We start from the raw sequence: 16783 nt of genomic DNA, 5'->3' as shown, positions 1-16783 counted from the left end.
CTCCAGGATGTTGATATGGAGAATCCTCTCCTCAGGGAGCCAAAGGCCTCTTGCGTGGAGATCTCCGGTGTGGGCCCCCCCCCCCCCCAACCCTCCAGAGAGGCGTCCGTCGTCACAGTCTCCTGAAACGCCGGGGTTTGAAAGTCTGTGCCTGTAATGAGGTGCGCCCGGGTGCCCCACCATAGGATCGCCCGACGGAACTCCTCGTCGAGAGGGATCCTGTCCTCAAAGCAACCCATCGCCTGAAACCAGCGGGCGTCGAGGAACTCCTGTAGCGGACGCATCCGAAGTGTACAAAGGGGTACAAGATAGATGCATGAGGACATCATCCCAAGAAGGGACTTAATGGACCTCGCGCTGGCCACGTCCGTGGCTAACAGGCGCTGCACCTTGCCCAGGATGGTCTTGGTCCTCTCCTCTGAAGGGGAGGCCAATGGCCCCACTTTATCGATCTTCGCTCCCAGAAACAGTGCTACTTGGGATGGAACCAGGTGGGATTTGGGGTAGTTGATGGCGAACCCCAGCTCCGTGAGTAACCGGACGGTCCTCGCCGTATGTTCGACGGCGAGTTCCCTTGTCCTTGCCCGGATTAGCCAGTCATCCAGGTAGGGGTAGACGTGGATGCCCTGCAGGCGCAGCCGCGCCGCCACTGGTGCCAGGCACTTGGTGAAAACCCTGGGTGCCGACTCTAATCCGAACGGTAGGGCTCTGAATTAGTAGTGGCGTCTCTGAACCACAAACTTGAGGAACTTCCTGTGCCTTTTCAGAATGGGGATGTGGAAGTAAGCATCCTCCAGGTCAGACGACGATAGGAAGTCGCCTTCCTCCAGCTGTCCCAACACGTGCTGGAGGGTGACCATCCTGAATTTCTGCACCTTGATGCATTTGTTTGACCGATGCAGGTCCAGGATGGGGCGCCAACCGCCTGTCTTCTTTCTGACGAGGAAGTACCTTGAGTACACTCGAGCCCCGCAGCCTCCTGGGGACGAGCTCGATGGCACCTTTCTTGAGCATCGCCTTTACCTCCAACAGCAGTTGAGGGATGTGATTCTCCTTCCTGGCCACGGGACGAATGTGAGGGCACTTCTTTTGGAATTCCAGCGAATGCCCGTTGGCCAGGGAGTCAACAACCAACCATCGGTGGAGATGGACTCCCACACTCTGGCGAACTTGGTCAGCCGGCATCCCACCAGGGTGCTTCGGTGGGGGCCCCGACAACCCGGCCGGGTCAGTCTTGCTTGGAGGCGGCCTTGCCGCCTTGGCCTCCTTGGCGACGACGGCGGGACCCCCTTGCTTGCCGCGACCTCTGTAGGCCTCCTGGGAAGAGGAGCGGGCCGCCTGGCGGTAAGTGGAGGAGCCACCGCTGGATCCTTTGGAGGCACCCTGTCTGCCTCCGGAGCTCCGAAAGGGCCGTCGCTGTTGAAGCACCCCAAGGGCCCGGGCCGTCTCTGAGTCGGTCTTGATGGCCTGTAGAGACTCGTCCACCGCCTTACCAAAAGGTTGTTGCCGTCGAACGGCATGTCCAACACTCTGGTCTGGACGTCCTGGCGAAAGTATCGCCTTGAGTCATCCTCGTCGTCTGAGGCAAACTCCGTTGCCCAGTTGGCGAAATCCGGTATCGTCAATGTCCGTTGACACCGTTCTGGCGTGATCCGACGCCACCTCGCCTTCCTGCAGCAATCCTAGGGCCTCCGCCCTTTTGTCATCAGGCCGGAAATCTAGCAGGGGAGCTAACTTGAACCATAGCTCCCTGTCGTAGCTGGCCACGATCGCTAAGGCATTTGTCGCCTTTATCGTCGTCACCGCCGACGAGATGACTCGCCGCCCCATAGAGACCAACTTCTTGCCCTCGCTGTCCGGCGGGGAAGTGGAAGTTGAAGCCACCGCGCCCGCTGCCTTCTTAGCCGCTGCCGAGACAACTGAGTCCGGCGTGGGCTGGGCCCTGAGGCACAAGGGGGCGGCATCGGGGACTCTGTACTTCTTCTTGTACCTGTCCATCTTGGCGGGTGTCGTGGAAGGGTTCTTGAGGACAGCAAGCCCCTCGTCCCAGATGTCGAGTAAAGGCACCGCGAGGACCGTCTTCCTCTTGGCCTCTCGTCGTTGGTACAGAAAACCCTCCTTTTTCTGTTCTTCAGGGCAGAGCTGGAAGAGCTCGGATGCCCTGGTTATCATGGCGTGGAAAGAGCCAACCTTGTCGGCTGGAGACGCCCGCCGGGGGGGGGGGGGCAACGACGGGATGTCCGCTGTGTCATCGCCACCGTCATCGTCCATCCCCGTCGCTGTATCTGTATCTGTCATATCTCTCTAGGGTCTGGCAAGGAGGATGAGGGGTCCACCGGTCTCGCAGGCACGAAGGGCGGAGCGGGGTGGACTCTCCCCCGCTTGTTCGGAGAGCTTCCCTGACGGGCCTGGTTCTGGCTCCTCCGTCGGGGTGCGTGGTCATTTCGTCCTTATCTCGGTACATAAGGATTGGATTGCCCACAAAATGGCCGCCGAGCTATCCTGGGGCTCGGGCAATGGCTGCGACGGACGGGATGGCCGCTCCACTGGGCCCTGTTCGTCGTCATCGTCGCTATCTTCGATCACATCAGCAGGGACCGTCCCCTGGGATCGAACCTTCTCGAACCTCTCGTTGAGGCTTATGAACCTCTCGTTGAGGCCTATGGACCTCTCGTTGAGGCCCTTCTCGGTTTCCACCAGTTCCTCTTCAGAGGCTGATTCCGAGTCTGTAATGGCCACCCCCTCCCTCTTTCAGCCGGGGGCTTCACTGGGGTCTTAGCGATGGGCTGGAAAGAGGATTCCCTCCGCGGCGGCAGGGATACTCTGGGCCCAGAGGCTGTTTCCATTGGCGTAGTCTCAGCCGGCTCCGCCGGGGTCGCAGAGACCACTTTGGTAGAGGCCTTAGCCGGGTGGATCAAAGCCCTCACCACCTTAGGTGCGTCCTGGGCCTTCGCCTTGGGGGGAGGGTCAACGCCACACTCCCCCTTTGAGATCGACCGGGTCCGCTCCAGCGGCCTACCCGGGTTCTCGGACTTCCTCTTCCCCGACCCAGAGCGCTGGCTTGTGGTCGAACGTGCCAGAGAAATAGCGCCCTGCTTGGCAACCAAAGAGCCTGACCTTTCAGCGCTCCCGGAGCCTGCGGACTCGCGGTGCTTGGCCTTCTGTTGGGCCCCCATCGCAAGGGCGCCCTCACAGGACTTAGAAGCCCGCTCAGATTTCTTCTTCGCCTTCTCACCTGCTGTGCCCTTCTCCAGCCAGGTGGCGAGGCGGGAACGACGATCTTGTTTGGTCCGTTCCGAAAGGTTCTTGCAGAACGCACAGTCTTTCTCCACGTGCATCTTGTCCTCATGAAGGCAGTAGACATTGCGAATGCTCGTCCTCCTTGAAAACTTTACATAATCCGCATCCAGGGCAGTTCCTGAACAGCTTTGATCCGGGCGTTGAGCTTCCCTTGTCCTGGGCCATGTCCGTTGAGGTAGGCCACAGATCTTCCGGAATCCTCCAAGAAGTGCAAACTCAACGAAAACTTCACCCTTGAGGGGCGTAGAAGAATTCCAAAACGGGTCCCCGTTATAGGAAGTAGAAACGGTGGAGCTTGAGGCTCGATTAAACCAAAAAAATGAGAAAATCTCCTGAAAAAGTGTGAAAACGCAGTAAAAAACTCGAGCTAAACACGAGGACTCCCAACACTTGAGCATGCGGTAAAAATCTGAGGATGGCTGCCAGAGGCGGGGTTTAGGGAGATGTAGTCATTGGCTGGGGGCAGTATGACCCAGAGATCAGCGGTTGGTTACTAAGAAAGACAGATCAGAAACAAAACTGATACTGATTTTTTTCTTTACAGAGGATTCCCAGCCTGACGGGGAATACTCATGAGCATGTGAATCCATGCCAGACCCCATGCTGGAGAACATGATTTATCGTCCTTTGGAATGTAGCAGGTGTATTTTTCAGTCCAAGAGGCATAACCTTAAACTGGTAGAGGCCTTCTGGGGTGGGAAATGCAGTTCTCCTTGGCATGGTGTATCAGAGCTATTTGCCAATAGCCTGATGCTAGGTCAAATGTACTGCGGAACTTGGCTGAAACAAGTTTGTCCACCAGCTCATCTGTCCTAGATAAAGGATGGGCATCAGTCGTGGTGACTGCATTAAGAGCTCTATAATCCACACATAACCTGAACTCCTTAGATTCTGCATTTGGCATTAGTACAACTGGACTAGCCCATGGACTTGTAGATGGCCCTATTACCTCAAGATCAAGCATATTCAGGACCTCTTCCTTTATGTGGGTTCTTACATGGTCCGACATTCTGTAACCCCTGCTTTTGACATGGAAACCGTCACCAGTGAGTATATCATGCTGGCTCCAAGGGGTCAAGCCGGGTGTCAGTGAAAGCAGGGAGGCAAACTGATTCACCAGAACTTTGCACTCCTGTTGCAGAGTCAGATCAGAAGAGAGGTTAACTCCTATTTTTCCCATCTAAAGGCTGTCCCCTGAGAAGGTCAGGTAGAGGTTCACTCCTCCTCCTCTTGATCAGATGCTAAGAGCAAAGCTCCTACTTCTGCTCTGGATACATATGCATTTAGCAGTTAGTGTGAAAGACCCTAGGGGCCTCCTTGGGAATTGCCCAAATCCACCAAGCAATTGACCCTTCAAAGTTTGCCCACAACCTTGAAGGGTCCAATCCATTTGTCCTGTAAGGCCCTCTGCCTTGTATGGACCATGACTAGAACTAGCTGGTCTGGATAACACTACGCCATGTTGGCCTTCTGGTCATGCCAATGTTTAACCAGATCCTTACCTGCTTTCAAGTTATCAGAAGCTTCCGTCACCATTTGTGTCATTCTCCTTTGGCGACCAAACACATAGTCAGTGACTGTAACTGGCTTGAGGGAAGGATCACTCTCCAAACCTTCCTGGATTAGGGCCTATGGACCTCTAACTGGATGACCATAGAGGAACTCAAAGTGGCTGAAACCAACCCCTTCCTGAGGGACTTCTCTATAAGCAAAGAGAAGGCATGGCAGTAGAAGGTCCCACCTTCTTCTCATGCGTTCTTCTAAAGCACCAATCATGCTCTTCATAGTTCTATTAAACCTCTCCACCAACCCATTAGTTTGGGGACGGTAGGCTGTCACTCCAGTTTTTCCACATGTAGGACAAAGTTAGTACCCTTGTCCGATATATCCTAAGGAAAACCAACCCTGTTAAAAATACCAAGTAGGACCTTAGCCACTGCCTAACCAGTAACAGTCCTCATAGGTATGGCTTCAGGATACATGGTAGCATGGTCTACCACAACCAATATAAAGCGGTTGCCTGAAGATGTGGTAGGGTCTAAGGGACCAACAAAGTCAATCCCTACCCTCTCGAAAAGAACCCCCACCAATGGGAGGGGCACCAAGGGTGCCACGTTCTCGACTCCACTCTTGCCAGAAGTCTGAGAAGTGACAGCTTCTACAGAATGCATCTACATCAGACCCCATCTTGGGCCAGTATAAATAAAGAGAACTCCTCTCCTTGGTCTTCTTAAAACTTAAGTGACCAGCTAGAGGAATCTCATGGGCTAACTGTAGAAACTGAGGTCTCACCACCTGAGGCACTACAAGTCTTCTGTAGTCCCCTGGGGTAGACTCAATAGGCTCACTGTAAAAGAGGCCACCCTCCCAATACAGCCTATGCTTCCCTGGCTCTTGCCCATCCAGCTGGGAAGCTGCCTGTTGGCCAAGTCCTTCAAGAGTAGGACACTCTTGGACTTCTGCTGAAGTCTGCCCTAGAGGGTCCACCTTCTGCAAGCAAAGTCTGCAACTCAGGATGATCTTTAGGATCCAAATCTGCAACATAGGGAAGGGCTTCTTCCAGCTCTGTTTCACCAGTAGCTGCTTCACCATTTTCTGTTTTTTCCTCACACTCGGCCTTGGCTGGTGGAGGGGTCACAGGTGTGACCTTGGACTGTCTTCTCGGGATGTCCTTCCTTTGAACAGGAGTGACACCCTTCTTTCCGGATACCCCAGGTTTCCCCTTTGTGTCCTTTTTAGATTTAGAATTAGAAGGGTGTCCTTCCTGTGGACTGGAATCTATAGGTAGTTCTGTAACTTACCACTGAAAGTCATCTAAAGTTGGCGCTCTGGCCAATCGAGTCTGCTCCTGCTTCCTTTTACTGGGAGGCCTGGGGGTGCTCGATACAACTCCAAAAATCTTCAAGTCATTCCCCAACAGGACTATCCCAGACACCTCACTTTGCAACAATATGACTGTGCATATTCCTGTCAGTGTACAGTGGATGAGAGCTGGTAGTCTAGGAAACATATTGAGAGGGCCTCCAGCAAGTTTAGTGGGAGCCTTGGGTGCCTTAACAGCCTCAGTGTAAAGCACAGGAGGGGAGGAGGTGGTGTGGGGGGCGAGTCTGTACTCCTGCTCTATATGGCAGAGGAAAGGCACAGAGACCCCAGCCAAGATTCTCTATTATTGGTAACGTAGTCAAGCAATCAAGGCTTAGCTCTCAGGAGGTGATGTGGGCTGGTTCTTGAGTACAGTCTAGTCCCCAAGCCCCCACAAAGGAATGTCCACACACTGTTGGTGAAAACACTTTGTATATAACGTGAACCTTATTTATATAATCACTTTGAGCCACGCCACAAGTCAAAGGTGCCGATCCTTCATCCTGCGTTTGCAAGATCTGCCGTGGTTTTTACAATCTTCCTCCTTGTGCATCGGGTGAAGACAAAGGAACTGGAAATGCTAGTCATCCGTGAAAACATTCCACAAACTGCAGAGCTTAAAGAGGGAAGCCCCGTCGTAGGCGTCCTCCTCCGACATGATCCGGCGCAGTGTAGGCCTGATGGTCTTCTGTAAACTTCCAAGAAGCAATCAACGATTGTGCCCTTCAGGGGCGATGAGTTGACGAAAAACAAATCCCCATTAATCGGATGAGTAAATTATGGAGCACATAGGGTGTTTTCCTAGCCAAAAAAGCGCGAAAAACACAAAGCTCCAAGAGCAAAACATGAGCACTCCAACACTTGAACATGCAGTAAAAATCTGAAGATGGCTGCCAGAGGAGGGGCTTAGGGAGAGGACAGTCATTGGCTGGGGGAACAGTATTGCCCAGAGCTCAGTGATTGGTTTATAGGAGAAAGACAATTTATAAATAAAAGTGAAACTTTTCATTTACTGAGGCTTCCCTGCCTGAGGACGGGGAATATTCATGAGCATGTGAATCCATGCCAGACCCCATGCTGGAGAAATGAATTCTCCCCAACAGCCACCCCACCCCAACCCTTGTGAACACAATTACTCATGCAAAGATTAAACAAAATGAACATGGGGATGGATTTCTTTGGCTGGAATAAACACTACTCTGGAAGATATTGGATCCCAAACAAACTATCAGTTATTTAGAAACAAGTGAATAAATTCCACCTCACTAGGGCAGGACCCCTTTCCCATGGCATTCTAGAATGCTTGAGCAAAACACATGCTCCCACCATTCCTGGGAGTAAATTGCTGCAATTATTTGGGGTTCACTGTTAAAGCCTTTCCAGACTTCAGGCTCCGAATAAGCTATACACACTGATCAAGAAATATACCTTCAGCATTGCATACAAGTTGAGCATGCACTGTCGAGAAAAAGCTGGATGAATCGCACCCAGAAGCCCCAAAACCAGCTGCAATGTAGAACTCTTCTCCATCCATCCATCCATCCATCCATCCATCCATCCATCCGGGTCTTATCAATATTTCCAAGCTCAAGCCTCACAACAGACCTTTCCCTTTAGCATGTACATGCAAGAACATCCCCCGCCACCCCAGAAGTGCAGGCACTGAAACACTACCGCGTAATTTAAGGCTCACTCACCTTGAGCCCATGCTGAGCTAGCATGGTCTCCAGTTTGGCATCCCCGAGAAACACTGTGGGGTAGAATTCTTCCACATGCTGCCGCCTCCACCAATTCCTGGGCAGTTCCCTGAAGAGGATGAGACAAGAGGCAAAGAACATGAGCGCTGAAGACGGTGCTTCTCACAACAAACCCCATTCAGCTCAATTGCCCTTCTAAGTGATTCCGCTACCACCCAGAGCTACACAAAACATTTTAAAACGCCAACAGCATCAGAGTTAATCAATTGTACTTTACATAATCCTGCCCCAAGAACAACCCAACATCCCATCAATGACCCATTTACACGTTCAGAAAGGTTTTCATATTATTTGAGGTGAGGTATCCTTTCTAAACTTGGATTAAAAGGATTGGTAAGAAGAAAAACAAAATGAGTGCCTTTTTACAAAATAAAAACACATTTTAAAATCCTAGTTATTTTGTTAAAAGGCTTGTGTACTAAGTGCTAAAATGGATTTACAAAATCAATCTGGGGAGGGGGAGGGGGAACGGTGTTCAGTACTCTAGGGGGACAATGAGTCCAAATAGAATGCCAATAATTTGTTAGACCGGCAAGTACAAAAATGTACAATGTTTATTAGGCCTTTAAAATACAAACTAAGCAAATTAATCTTCTAGGTAAATGTAGTGACACTATTAAAACAGATAAACATACACTCTCAAGAGGAGACAAAGCACTGGATTCAAGAACCAGTGTAAAACAGGCAAGTACTTGGATGCATGAAATTCAGTAAAGCCACTTGAGAAGAACATAATAGTTTCCCTAACACTTAGTAAGCCCAGCCCTAAGATGGTTTGGGGCCTTGTGCCCTGAAGTCCTCAGTTCGAAAGATATGATTTTCAGGTAGGTTTACAATGCGATTGGATGATGCCATTGGTTATGATGCAAAGTGAAAAAAATCGAAGAAAAGTTCAGTTAAGTAACTCCCTCAATCCCAGACACTAGGATAACCCAAAAAGATCTTGGACAACATATCCACAGAGCAAAGTCGAGAAAGAGTGAGATGGGACAGGGCTTGGGTAAAATGTTCATATTTATATTAAATCTTTCGGACCTGCGTCAACCCCAGAACCTTTTGCTTGGACTTGGAAATCATTTTACCTTGTCCCTAGGTGAAAGGGAAATGTTTTTCCCCTCTCACAAAGTCTTTTACTCTTTATGCGTTACCTTTTTATGTACATGGTTGAAGTTGTAGTTTGACACCTTTTGGGCTTAGGCTGGGTTGACCCTTTGAGTTCCCCTGTTAATTTCTCTTTCATATACTTGGGTGAACTACTGTTCCCCAGTAGTAAAGAGGGATGTTCATACCCTTAACGTTTTGTATACGTGAGACGGCACACCCCACCCTATGTAGAGTCCTGGGGGATACAATGTATCCCCTTTCTTACTTACCTGGTAACATTGTGTTAATTACAAGTTAACTTTAATAGCTGGTGGCAGTGCAACTTCTTTTATGACTATAAGTTACTATTACTCACAAGGCTGTTAATTCAGCCTTGGTAATGCACAGAAGGGCCACCATTTTGCTAAAATGGAGGGCTTCTTTTTTCAACATTTCTTGTGCGCTTGCTGTTTAAGGTCTTCCACCATCATTCTAGGTGGGAACAAACTCAGTGGAAGTTTTGTCTTTGGCGGGAATCTTTTCATTCCCTGCCCAGGCTCCAGAGTGTCTGAGAAGGCACGAAGCGAGGGAGGTGTCCAAAACTCTGCAGCCCTTTGTCTTCCACCTTGCCTGAAAGGAACCAACCACCCAGTGGAGGGGCTGGCTGTCCAGATTGAACCAGGCCACCCCTTCCGTAAAATTCAGGGGGAGATTGCAGACATCGTGCTGTAGTTCCTGTTAAATACTCTGAACCTGGAAGCTGCTGACAAGTCGACCACTGGAGCTGAAACCGATGAATAAAAGACAGCTGTAGTGATTTCCAGCAACCGGAGAGCCTGAAAGACAAAAGTCCTTACTTACCTTAGAATGTTTTCTGCCATTCCTAAAAGTATATAGCGTTACTTTATTTAACTGGGATTTGGATCTTCCCCTTCTCAGAAGTAATACTGTTGGCTTCAGTGACTTATTTCTTTCAGAGAATAAATGTAGAAGTTCACGAACTGGGTTTTGCTCCCCCTCCTCCCCTCCCGACTTGCTTTATATCCTGTTTAGAAAAAGCCTTTACTGGGTTTCACCTACCCTAAATAGCTGTGTATCATTCTTGTAAGGGATTTCAATCTGGCACACACCCAAGTCACAGCCAGCATGTAGTGCGCAAATGAAACCCTTTTTATCTATAAATTCAATATGATGAACGATATACCACTCATATCACACCCTTCTCCTGAACCAGGGTCACAATGAACCAGGAATCAGGCTGGTTTGCAAAGGTGAATATTTATGTATATAGAATTTAATCACAATATATTTTAATCGGTAACCACCATGACCAACGGGGTGACAGAACACTGAATAATATCTTTAATACACTAGGAATCAAGTAATGAGCACAAAAACAAATGCAGCGCAGAAGAGAATAATTTTGGGTTGGTTTGGAACAAATAGCACTATGGTTAGGGGTTCCCCCTGCAACCCCCAATAGGCAATTAAATAGATGTGAGGAGAGAGCAAGTAATTCAGGAATAACACAAAACAGAATATCACTCCCACCTAACCCCTTCAAACACAACAGAAAAACAGAATTGACTTTTCAACTGTCAGCATGGCTTTGAAATTGTCTTTGGACTTGGCTGAGCAAAAACACCAAATGTGGTCAAAAATACTTAAATTGTTATAATTCCTATGGGAGCCGCTTTGAACAGATGCAAATAATCACACGCAATGATTTAGTCAGAAGAAAACATTTGAAATCTCAAAGTCCAAGTAGGAAATAATTTAAAGCTATTTCACACGTGTAAAACCATTCAGAATTTCAATTTGCAGCAAACTTTTCCTTGCACGATTTTCGCTATAACAGGTGAATCACACTGTTTTGCACTGCAGTTTTGGGTTCTATGCATAGCTAAGGATGTTAGGTACAAATAGGAGTTCTATCATAAAAATGGAGGGAGTTCGAGGTTTTATTAAGAGTCGTTTTTGCAAAATAGGCGCGAGAATGAAAAACAAATGCACTTTTGAAAATGACGGATGGGTTTGATTACACTAGATTATGACTATGAAAAAGCGAATGCCACAGATGGATCTTACAGTCACGTGATCAGCGTAACCTGCCTGTTGTGGATACTATTCTTCCTGGGATTTACTTTTCTTAATCAACTCAATACTGGAGACAGCTGCCCCGCCCAAATCTTAAAAGATGCAGCTAGAGAGCTTACCCCCCTTCATCACCAAACTAATTAACCTATCCTTCACCAATAATTCCATACCCAGCAACCTAAAACAATAATGGGTTCTCCCACTCTTGAAAAAACCATCCCTTGATCCAGCCATACCCACCAACTACAGGCCCATTCCTCGTAAAAATCCTGAACAGAGTCGCTTACACCCAAATTCAGGAATACCTGGAATCCAACCAATTACTAGGAATACGTCAATCTGGCTTCAGACCTCAACATGGAACAGAAACTGCCCTTGTTGATCTCAAAAGCCAGATTGATGAAATTAAAGATAAAGGCAATGCCACAATTCTACTCCTCCTACACCTCTCAGCAGCCTTTGACCTGGTCAGCCACGAAATCCTCTGCAGTCACCTAGCCACCGGAAGGTCTAAGGGACTTCTCCCCTTCTGCCATCACATGGATACAATCCTTCCTGGCAAACAGAACCATCCGGGTGTTCTCAACAACATCTGCAGCAGATCCCATCACATGCAGAGTCCCACAGGGATCCTGTGTATCCCCCACTTTGTACAATATATTTACAAAGCCTCTATTTGACCAACTGGACCATCTGGGTGTCACCTACACAAACTACGCAGATGACACCCAGATACTCCTCACCATCAAAGGCGATTACCAAGCAGATGTTGCCCGTATCAACAAAATATTCTCCATCATTCAGGCATGGATGGCCTCACATGGCCTCTGCCTGAACGATGAGAAGACCGAGCTCCTTATCGTTGGCTCCCCTAACACCCTAACCAAACGCAACCCTAGCTACAATAACATCACAATCAATGGTCACACCATCCCTATTGCCAAAAGCGTGAAAACCCTCGGCTTCTATCTGAATGCCAACACCAACCTTTCCAAACAAACCAATCTGATTGCCTCAGCTGGCAAGCTCATTAGGGCCAGTAGACCCTTCCTATCACCCAACAGCTGCCTCACCCTCGCCAGAGCCCTCATACAATCCAGACTGGACTACTGCAACAGCCTGTACCTAGGTGCCAACCAATCCGTACTCAACAAACTACAAGTACTACAGAATAACACTCTGCGCGCAGCCCTCAACATTCCCAGACAAGAGCATATTTCCACTACCAGGAAAGCCTGCAAATGGCTCTCCTTACGCCAGAAAATCGACTTAAAAACCATCTGCCTCAAGTCCCTCAATCACCTAGCACCACCATATCTAGCTAACAAATTTATCATGAAATCTGCTACCAGAACCACCAGATCTTCCAACACGCTATGCATGACAGTGCCCAGATTCCACCTAAAGAGAGCTGGAGGGGCCAGCTTCACAGTACATGCCTCCCAACTCTGGAACACCCTACCTCTCAACATGAAAACTATCGAGTCCGTCCAGATCTTCAGGAAGCAGGTCATCAGTTGGCTCCTAAACAAAGAGTAGCTTCACCAACACCCAACCTCACACCCCTGCTCGGTAATTGCCTCATGTATTGTATAAGACTGTACATGGAAACTGTATATTGATAATTGTAAGCTATTCAAACTGTAAACTGTACTCCATTTTGTTATATATGTATTATAAGTATGTATGTACGAAGTATGCAACTCCAAAATACTTCTCAATGTTGTAACCATCTTCTTAAGCACCCTTCTACCCCTGGGTCTGGTGCACTATACAAATAAAATAAACAAGAAGTTAGGGTTTAATAACAGATGAGAAAGAGTCAGCACAAAGACAATTCTAGCAATACTATGGTTCTGAATAAAAATGGATGGGTTCGAGATTGGGATCATACAATGCAGATATATTAGGATCACTGTTCTACCCATTAGTACTCACAGAATAAGTTATTAAATTGGACTGTCAATTCCAGTCATTGGTTAGGTCCGTTAAGACAGGACAGCACATCAGGCGCGGGTCTGGATCAGCTAGGCCGGTCACCGGATTTGCACAGGATCTGCCCTTCTGGTTTGTGGGTATTTCAAATCAGCTGGATAGCGAGTTCCTCAGGCAAGCCTTGTGGTAGCCAGCCAGAGTTTTTCAGGATACTAGTTCAAAAGGCCTTTCCACACCACAGCGTTTCACTGGGTTGTGAGAATACGTTTGAGAATTTAGGCCTTTCTGAAAATCAATAGTTCTCCGTTTGGCAAGGTTCTTGGCATCTGGAAGGATGTTAAAGCTGGATGTAGAATGCTGGATCAGAGTGCTTCGCCGGAATCAAGAAAGTGAGTGGATCAGTGAGTCCTTATGTGTTGTCAGCCGTCTCTATTTATCCTCTCAAATGACATCACAAAATGGGTGTATGGGCCGGCTTAACTAAGCTTACCCCTGTGAGCTGGGATTGGATTAAGCCCTCATCTCCATATTGCGTTTGAGTGATTGGATCCAGGCTGGATGAGGTCACATTTTATGGTTTGCTTTACAGTCCTTAGAAACCTCCCTTTAGCCACTGAAAATCGGATTTGATCCTAAATACATATTTCTACATTATCCTAAATACATTTTCTACATTTTACACAAATCACACAAAGATTCCATATTTTATGTAGTAGCTGTTCCTCAAAATCCCGCAGCTGTGGGATCTTGTTTCACCTTTCTACAGAATTTTGTCCTTTTTGCTATGAACACATTTTCCAAACTTTCTGGAACTTTCCACACGTGTGCGTTTACCATAGGGATGTGTGTGTAAAGTTTCACAATTGACGCATTAACACAGTTCACATAAAACCACATATATTGCCATTCCTGTCCAAAATATGTTAGTTCTACCGCCTCTTAAAACGTGCAGCCAAACTTTAGACTAACTAGCCTGTCTTTTTTATATTTTTCACCACTTTGATTAAAAAGTTGTGTCTTTAAAAATTGATCATTGTTCATTCTTAACAGGAAATGGTCCGCCCATTTGTCTCTCCCTGCAGTCCAGGAGCAGCCCCCTCCCTTGGGGAGTTCCTGGCAGGAGCAGTTTACGACCCCTTTCACACCTCCGTTTCCTGGGCTGAAGGGTCTGCTATTGTTCATTCTCTTCATTCTCTTTCTGTAGACAAGGGTCTGGGCTAACTCACAATCATCATTTACCAGCGAGTTTCTGCTGAGAGGATTTCCCTCCCCCTGGGAGAAACCTGCTTTTCCAAGGGTTGCAGCTCAGCCAGTCTAATTTATTCTTAATAAATAATCCAGGAAAAACCAAATTTGTTGCATCAAACATAAATACATTACTTTCTTCGCTTTAAATCTGTGGGATCAAAACGACAAGATCTGTATTCCTTTTAGCAACAATCCTTTTATGTATGCTAACCCGGCAGACATTTAGTTTAGATACTTTGAAGTTTCATCAGGAGCTCATCTGACAGCTGTCATCCACAGGTAGCCCAGTGTACTGCACACAGATTTTGACAGTGGCTGTCAGTTACAGACAATCCAGTTTGTCTGAGGAATGTTTTGCCCTTTACACTTAAGGACTTTGTATATTCACCATGCTTCATTAGATTACATGAATTTTGGCCTAGGCAGGATTTTGAATGTTGAGAAGTGTTGTGTATAGGAATTTTGGAGTTTTTAGCAACAAAGCCAATGTCATTTATAGGCACATTTTGGAGTTTCATTTACAAAGCGCTGCTTCTCTCTCTGCACTCTGTTTGCTGGTCATGGAGCACACTGGCATATTTTCTGCAGTGTGTGCTCTATTCCACCACACATGCACCATGGGTGGTAGGTTGTGCATCCCTATTGTTGTGCGTTCAAACACGTGGTTTTGGAGGTTTTTGGCGCACACCAGGGTCTCGCCGCCATTGTTGCAGTTCCTTGCACCTTAACTATCAGAGTGATGCCGCATAGCACAGCGGAGTGGGTCAATTCATCCGACATTCTGAATAAGTGTACTGTGGGTTTTACGGACCTTGGTCTGCTTGTTACAATCCTGATATAGTGTAAAGAGTTATTGCTTACCTTGGTCTGTGTTCCACCGATCTAAAACGCAACTGTAAACATTACATTAGGTCTTACCTGGTATAACCTAATGTTATACTAAAAGTGGTAATAGGGTCATACTGTTCCATGAATTTGTGTTCCACTATTCAGAAAGGTATCCTGGTATTGGGGTTGGTTTATCAAGTGATTTCTAAACCGAGTGTCACTGCACGACTGACAGGGTATACTACACTTTAATTACTGTCTGTATTCAAAATGTAACCTGCTTTTACTCCCCAAGAATAGCCTATTGCATTCTGAACGTGTTACATGTTTGACTCACCTTGCACCTTATTCTTAGTAAGGTTACACTTTGGGTTGTATCCCTTAAGTATTGAGTAGGTTGTTATAATTGTGTTTATATATAATGTGATAGTACTCATTCACCCAAGATTCATCTTGACCCACATGTATTTAAATAAACCATTTAGGTTTACAATCCATATAGTGTTTCTTTGGACCATATGTATTCTACAATTTCTTTGTACCAAGCTACAATCCTCTACACCCCTCCCCCCCCCCCCCCCCCCCAAGATAAGCCTGGCTGCTCTGTCCATGCTACCACATTCTCAGGTGTTACAGCCTTATACTAAGAGTGGCGCTTATGTACTGCCTCCGATGCTCCGATGTATGATTTCTTTGAAGCCCTTAGTTGGACCTTCGAAAAAGGCCTAAACAAACTGTATGCCCCTTTAGCCCTATGGAGGGGCAGAAGGAACCAGTATGTTATCTAGTACCTAATCCACACACCCCCTTGACTCAGTCTTTCCACAGACCACTGCCAAGTTTCCATATTCGTTGAGGACACAATTCTCTATACATGGTCCAGTCATGTGAGTCCTTGTTGGTGTTGATATTTAGTTTGTCAGCCACAGTGCTTGCATCTTGGTTCCATGCACTTTCCAGCTAAACACCCAGATGAAGAAAAGATGAAATACTTCTGTGGAGCAGCCCTAGGGGGCAAAGACTGATTGAAATGGGAGTCACCAGTCAGGAGGTGACAAGCTACCTTCGAGGGATGAATAAAGGAGCCTGCGGTGCATGGCTTCCATTGATGCAAGAAAGTTGAAAATGCAGGAGCAGGCACCTAGTAGTACAACCTGAAGATGCTTCATGTTTTAAGGATGCTCTTGGAACAGTAACTGCTGCAGCGAGGTAGCCCAGGAAAGAGGTGGTCAGTCCACCGGTTGGTCCCGAAACAGTTCTGAAGCACTCATCCTTGAGCAGGGTAGGGCTGGGGTCGACACTGGTGGTTCCCACTGGTCCAAGGGGTGAAGTACAGACGAGGATCTTCTTGAGATCAGGACAGATGCGCATGGCTTTGAGTTGGCGCTGATCAGGTCAGCATCCACCTGTCACACTTCTTTGTAGGGGTCTTGGATTCAATGATGATCTCCTAAATAGCTGCAGGAGGAGCTCCTTTTGTCCAGAGTTTGGACTGGAAGCTTGTCCGTGTCCACCAATGGTAAGGATCTGTAACAGTCAAACCTGCAGTGGCTATACAAATCATGGATAGTCACTTGCCACGACATCTGCCGAGCAACATTCAGGCACCATGATGTGTACTGGAACCAGACAGTGCCAGCCCCCCACACCCAGGCTCACACAAACCATATTTG

General features: G+C 47.6%; 1 protein-coding gene across 2 annotated transcripts in view; it reads right to left on the bottom strand.

The window, feature by feature from the left end:
* The window catches only part of LMF2 (lipase maturation factor 2), a 482758-nt gene that overhangs the window by 10019 nt on the left and 455956 nt on the right, over positions 1 to 16783 (bottom strand). For both annotated transcript variants that reach the window (XM_069629496.1, XM_069629497.1), the window contains exon 13: positions 7860 to 7968. In XM_069629496.1, coding sequence (XP_069485597.1) covers positions 7860 to 7968 — 109 coding nt within the window. The remainder of the gene's footprint in view (positions 1 to 7859; positions 7969 to 16783) is intronic.

The sequence above is a fragment of the Ambystoma mexicanum genome, chromosome 12, assembly GCF_040938575.1.
Source record: "Ambystoma mexicanum isolate Mex_15411 chromosome 12, UKY_AmexF1_1, whole genome shotgun sequence".
NCBI classification, from domain to species: Eukaryota; Metazoa; Chordata; class Amphibia; order Caudata; family Ambystomatidae; genus Ambystoma; species Ambystoma mexicanum.
Note: the sequence above shows the minus strand (reverse complement) of the source record. Positions and strands in the feature narration are given on the sequence as shown.